This window comes from Melanaphis sacchari, unplaced genomic scaffold (assembly GCF_002803265.2).
Source record: "Melanaphis sacchari strain LSU unplaced genomic scaffold, SCAv2.0 Contig1599_pilon_pilon, whole genome shotgun sequence".
Taxonomy (NCBI): Eukaryota; Metazoa; Arthropoda; class Insecta; order Hemiptera; family Aphididae; genus Melanaphis; species Melanaphis sacchari.
This window is the reverse complement of record NW_020270720.1, coordinates 1-6964: the sequence shown is the minus strand read 5'-3', so window position 1 is coordinate 6964 and position 6964 is coordinate 1. Positions and strand designations below refer to the sequence as shown.

General features: G+C 28.3%; 1 protein-coding gene across 1 annotated transcript; it reads right to left on the bottom strand.

Moving 5' to 3' along the window:
- Positions 1 to 270: 270 nt before the first annotated feature.
- On the bottom strand, positions 271 to 6862 carry LOC112592137. The gene is made up of 2 exons (XM_025336125.1): positions 6674 to 6862; positions 271 to 1463 (listed from the first exon to the last, which is right to left on the bottom strand). Exons 1-2 carry the CDS (start codon positions 6860 to 6862, stop codon positions 981 to 983), a joined length of 672 nt encoding a protein of 223 aa, XP_025191910.1. The 3' UTR covers positions 271 to 980.
- Positions 6863 to 6964: the final 102 nt, after the last annotated feature.

Genomic DNA, 6964 nt, shown 5'->3' with positions numbered 1-6964 from the left:
TGAAATTTTAAATTTTACACCTTTTGTGTTTTAATAAAATAAAATTCATCGAAAAATAATGCCTAATTTTATGTATTTGAGTAAATTACAAGCAGTTAATGATCAGGAAGTTATTGAAGAATACTAGGTAATCAATTCTTTTTTACACATCTGAATTTAATGACTTAATTGAATGTGTTATAATGTTGTTTCTATCATAGGTAATAATAATCTTACCGAATTATTAGAAAAAGAATATATATATAAAAAAAAGAAAAAATGTAGCTTGACTAAAACTTTAAGAAAAATATAGATACCCATAAATGGATAGTGATTTAAGTACAGCACTACAGCCTAACATAACCATTTTATAGGAAATATACATTAAACGTGAAACATTAAGAAAGTCACAACACGTTTTTCAATATTGTATACTATTGAGATTTTTTGTAATTTTTACGTACACGCAATACGCACTTAGTGGGCGTTGAACTTGAAAACGTGAATGCGAAAACGCATAATTAGATTGTATTATGCGCCCAAATATAATATAACAATATTACAGGTAGGTGCACGTGTTATTATTATTATTTTTTTTTTTTTTACTGCGGGGAAGGCACTGTTTTTGGAACACGTGTATATGCGGCGGGCGAGGCTTTGTCATTAAAAGGCCGGATGGTTACCCATCCGGAAGCTGACGACAACGGCTGATGCTTGACCTCAGAACACGTTAGCGACTGAGGCAAACCACCCACCGCGTCACACCAGGCCACACATACACCATATTATTATTTGTCGTTAAATATTATATCAAAATTTATAGTCGAAGATATTTCGTGTTTTATTTTCACGGTCACGTGGCGTACAACCTTGTTTAGCCATCCGGCATAATATCAGGTTAACCTGTGCTCACAGTTCTTCCACACACACATATTACATTTTGTACTGATCATTGACGAACCGACTGTTCTTCCCCACATCGCGGTCATCTCCTAGCGCCATCACTGAGCTTCCGGATCCGGTGACGACCGCTGTTCGCTGTGCAGACTGAACCCGTTTTCGGGCGTCATGCGCAGATACGGCTGGCCCGCCGGGTTGATGGCCGGCGGAGTGGCCACGGGCGGCGAGTCCGGCGCGTCGTAGAACGCCGGGTTGTACACCACGGTGGCCGACATGGACTGTCTGCGCCTGGCCGCCCGTACCGTGGCCATCAGAGTGCCCGCGTCGGCCGTCCTCCGGCCACTCGCCCTGCGGCCGTCGCCATCGTCTGCGGTCGGGGCCGTCACGAGGACGTACGACAGTTCGGACGTCGACCGGTAGACGCCGGTCAGCCCGTCGGTCGCGGACCGGCCGTGACGCGCCATCGCCGTGGACGCCGACGTCATCGGTGCCGCGCCCCGTTGCCGCCACCTCTCCTTGCTGATCTTTCGGATGTCGTCCAGCACCGGTCCCTGTTTGTCTTCCGGTAGCACCGAACACATTTCCTGTAACACCTCCCGGCCAAACACCGTGCAAAATTACTGTCGTGTGACATATGTAATATTACGTATACAAAATGTTCGTGACTGACAAACGGATTAAAAAAAAAAAAAGAGGCCCACGATTGAACACGTAAAATATGAGTCAAACCTACGTTTTCAAAACGAATTATACTCAATTTTTTATTTATTTATTTTTTAAGAAAATAGAAAGTGTACAATTAATGATAAAACTTTTTTTTTAAATCTGTCGTCGTAATAATATTGGTTTTTGATTTAAAGCGGAACAAAGAATTTCGTTATTCATTAGTTTTACAATGATTTTTTTTTTTTATTATTATTTGTTGAAAAATGATAATTATTATATATTGATCATACAATTGTTTGACTTTTTTGTTAATAAATATTCAATTTGTAAAAGTTTATATACAGTATTATTGTATTAATTCATTATACTTTATTGTCTTATTGACTATTGTTATTATTATTATTTATTTTTAATTAAAAGACTAAAAGTTCATATCGTAAATATTAAAACAAAAATAACTTTAACAGTAAAAAAAACCGGGAATACTTATTAAAATCGGTAAAATTACTTTGTAATTAAAAATGTATATCATTTAAAATTTTACTGTCTAAGAAAATTTGAAAACCTAAGAAAAGTCATTTCATAAGTTTTACCTATTACAGTTAAAAATATAAAAAATATGTTGTTACATATTTTATTTTTTTAAAGCATTTAAAATTGAAAATTAAATCTATTTATTCAAACCAAGAATAACGAAGTTTTCTTAATTTGGTTTGATTATTCAGTTGAAATTCAAAAAATATTAATTGTGGAGACTTTATAACGTAACTTAAGATAGTGGATTTTAACCTTTATTAAAATTTATGTTTCATAACATGTTTATGATACTTGGTGTATCGAGTAATAACGACATATATAAAGTTTAGTTATATAACATATATACTAAGATATTAAACTGAATAATTTGTTACTGACCGTCATTAAGCTTTACAACGCGAGTAAATACTATGTATGAATTTTATTAAAATCTATAAATGCATAATTCAATAAATAATAAAATCAACCTAAACCGCTACAATACTCGTCAAACTCGATTTAATGGTTTTGGTTTAAGTAAAAACAACAAAAAAAAATAACAGTTTCAATGCCCACGGAAAACGAAATTTCATTATGTACAATAATCATATTAATTTATACTACATACAACATTTACATCAATTTTAGGTATTTTGTATCATAAACTTATTCACACCATTCTACGATAAATCAATATTTTTATAAAAATTTGTTCTTCAATACAAATTAAAAATTGCCAGTAATGATATAAATATGATGCAATTAATTATAATTAATTAAAAATTCTCCTCTCAAATTCGTTTTGTTAGATACAATTATTTGTCAATAAATTAAAATTTATCACATATATGATATATACAATGATCTTCTTAATTACGATACACATAGGTACCTACATAAAATAGGTATTATGCTCCAAAGATGCATTATTTATGTATTCAATCATTAATATTAAGTATTTCCGTATTTTTATGATCACAAATAACAGCTATCAACGACCTAGTTTATAGTTAATCTCAAGTTAAATAATATTTTTATTAAAAACGATTTATCGATAGGTATTACATTATAATATCAATAGAAATTGTTTTATCGTACTTCAGTAGTTTTAATTATTCGACCTGGTCTTTTTTTTTCTATATGCGTTTTTATTCAAACCATAAATAATTAAATAAGTCGAGTTTTTACTTTATCTCCTCATCTCCTGATAATAAACCACCTTTCAAAATTTTGTATAAGTATGAGTATACGAGGAAATTTATTTATAGTGTATAAAATATATTCAAACGGAAAACTCGAAAAGTTTTGTAAAACTCCGTACCACTAAAACAATATTGGTTAAAAATCAATCGTTTTGTAAGGTATAAACTAAAATATACAGACTTAATGTTACTTCGTTTTAATCTTTCTAAATATGTTTTTACATTTTACAAAACTTTATAAACTGTATGTGTTATTTTAAATTGGATACGTTGATCTAAAACTGTATATAGTGATTGTGATTAAAATCCCATTAAAAAAAAAAAAAATTAGGTCACATAATACGTCTGTGTGATGGGTCTACGCTTTTTGTCAATTAATGGATTTCATTCAGTTATTTATATTTCTGAAATTGAGGCTGTTATGTAAAAATTATCTTTATCGGGGCTAGATTCATTAGCGATTCGCTTTGTGTTCTAATTTTTCTTCTGTGGATACTAATTTTATTTTTAAGTTAAGGATCGAAAATTCTTTTTATCATAATCTCTGTTTTATACTTCGAGTAATTTACATTTATAAGGTAACTATAGTTGCGAGTCGTCAAGTTTTCAATGTAAAATATAAACAAAGAGAGAAAATAGAAGAATAATTTTATATCGGTATAATAGCTCTAACGCATACGTTATGACGTTATATGCATATTGCATTCTACATTCTACACATGTTTGAATTTACGTAATAAGTACGTGGAAACATTTTTTTCACATTGTACCATTATATTTATTTCATAATTAATCTATTGGAAACAAAAATATTCAAGCACATTTGGATTATATATTTATACCTATTATCTATACATTTTACAATATCTTTAATAATTAATAAATTATAAGTAATACAATGAAGATGATGTTACGTGTTAAAATATTATACAAGTAGTCATGAACGTGAATGAAAAAATAGTGTTTTTTTATACATATTCGTATGAATAACCATGTTAAAATTTAACATAATATAATACATACATCATACATTTATACATAATATGAAACATATTTATACTTTTTTTACCATAATATTTAATTCTAAACTATGATGGTAAAATATAAATTATAATTTCAAATAATCGTAAGAAATTTATAGTAGGTATTATTGCGATTTTGCAAAGCACCTATGTCATATTTAATTTAAAACGCAAATTCCACGCAATTCAACTTATTATTATATACCATTATCATAACTAAAGAATATTTAAAGGAATACGTCATTTTATTATTATATTTTGCGATACTTTTTTTTTATTAGATCCAATATGATTTAAATTAATACAATTGCATTCAATAACTTTTTTACTATCTATGTATCAATAAATTACACAACTTTTAACATAAAATAATGCTTAACTCTCAAAAATGAGTCAAGTAATTTAATTAAATAGTATGAATCTAATAAGGTAAGTCTTAATGTTTTTAAATGTTTTAAAATTTTATACTATCGAACGAAAAATAAATTAACTTTATATATAAAAATGACAATTTTCTTTTACACGAGGTTGAGGCGGTGAATGATCTTGGTATTACCTTTCAATCGGATCTCATATTTTCACCCCCTTGATAAATTAATTTAAAAGCTATAAGAAGTAAGAACATTTTGGTTTTTAATTAGATAAACTTCACATCATTCAAGGATATCCGTTGTCTAAAAATTCTATACTGTGATCTGGTTCACTCTTTATTAGAATATGGATCAATAGTGTAATGCCTATTTTTTATTAATCAAATCGAAAACTAAAAAGAGTGCAAAGAAAATTTTTACGCTATATTGTTTATAAAAATAATAAATTAAATGATGATTACTATAATTCATTAAAACTTATTAAAAATAGTTTCAATCTCAATACTTTACACACCCGTAGGAAAAATGCATATACTTTTTTTCTTTCAAAGTTAATATATAGCTCAATATTATATTCCCCACTATTAGTACTTATTTTTTTCATATACTGCTTTGTAACCCTAGATTATGCTCTACTTTTTTTTATCAAAATCCATTGAACTAATTATGGCTAAAATAATCTTTTGAGAGGATTTCGAAATTGAAAAATTAGTACGGTTAAGACTTTTTTCTATTATAAATTAATTTTGGATATTTTACCAGATTTTATTTGTGTTATTTTATTTTAAGTTTATGTATTAATTATTTAGTAATTTAATATTATAATATATCAATAAATGTAATTATAATTTTTTTAATTTCATTTATCTGTAATACATTTATACTGAGCATATACCTATAATATAGGACTGTAGCATTGATCTTAAATAAATAAATAAATAAAAATCAATTTGAATTTTCTATAATAAAGTAAATTAATTAAAAAATTAGCAATACGTAAAATATAATAGTTTTAATATAATATTTTTAAATGTATCCAGTAATTGGTTTTTATTTTAGCTAAATCAAAAAGTTTTGCAAACCCATATGCGCGAGTATGGCCTTAATGACAGTGACATTGAATTATGATATTTTACAGGCTGTATTGACGTATTGTGTAGTTGTTCGAAATATTTCAATATTCGAACACGAGTGTTTCGCTCTTTTTCGATATATTCATCATGCATTTTACAATTTATGAAATAAAAATTAAAATATGTTTTGTAACAATAATTAAAATTCACAAATGCAGTTATAGCTATAACACTATATATTCGTAATAATATGTAAAATTGTATTTATAACAGTGTACAACTAACAACTTGGCTATTATAATAATATGTGATGATTTTTATCAAATTTATTGAAATTTACAATCTATTTGTTGATAAAATAGTTTATTTTCTTTTAAATATATTAAAAAACTCGTCAAATAAAATTTCTAATACTTCTATGTCATTTTGATATTTCATAACGATTTTTATAAACTGCGCCATTTTAATAATATTTTATCAATCTATAGTTTTTAATGCTTTATTAGTTATAATCTACTATCTCATTTTTATTACGTCCTGCTTTCAGTATCTATCGTTACTATAATATGTACATTGTACAAACATTGAATGTCCGTGAAGTCTATTTCATGATAATTTTTAGAATAGTACATAGTTTACATATTACATATCTAATGCATGTACAGAGTGATAAAGTGAACAATTTATTAAACATTGAGTACCTATTTTAAGACAAGAAATTCTTAAACATTTTTTTTTCTTTAATTGTGCATTATCTTGTTCTACAGAAATGAACATGAAACATTAAATTTATGTACTGAATAAATAGAAATTACGAGTATTAGTCGAAACTCGAATTAGCTATCATTCACAAATTGTTTATCATGTCAACCAATGTTCGGTCAACTATTATTACTTGGTTACTAAGTGTTTATGCTGTATTAATTACGGCCACTTATACTTACTGTGTACTTTTGTAAGTTTATCAAAGCATTGACAATGTTTCCCAGCACCCGGTGATTGCTCCTGTATCTGTTGGACGCAATCGTTGCGGTCATGGGGCTTTGCCATTGTAGACGTGCATATGAAGTGACAGTGGTTTGTGGAGCGTTTTTCTTGTCATTTAGCGAGCTGTCGGCGTCCAAAAACGACATGCCTGTCGGAACCAGAATATATATACGTATATTATTCAAAAACGAGAGATAAATAAAAAAATAGGGCCGTTTAGAGATGTTCAATTAAATAGCTATAATATA

Coding starts and splice junctions, on each gene's coding strand:
- LOC112592137 (XM_025336125.1), bottom strand. CDS start 6,862: ATGTCGTTTTTGGACGCCGACAGCTCGCTAAATGACAAGAAAAACGCT. Junction 1,464..6,673: donor TAAACTTACAAAAGTACACA/GTAAGTATAAGT, acceptor GAGGTGTTACAG/GAAATGTGTTCGGTGCTACC.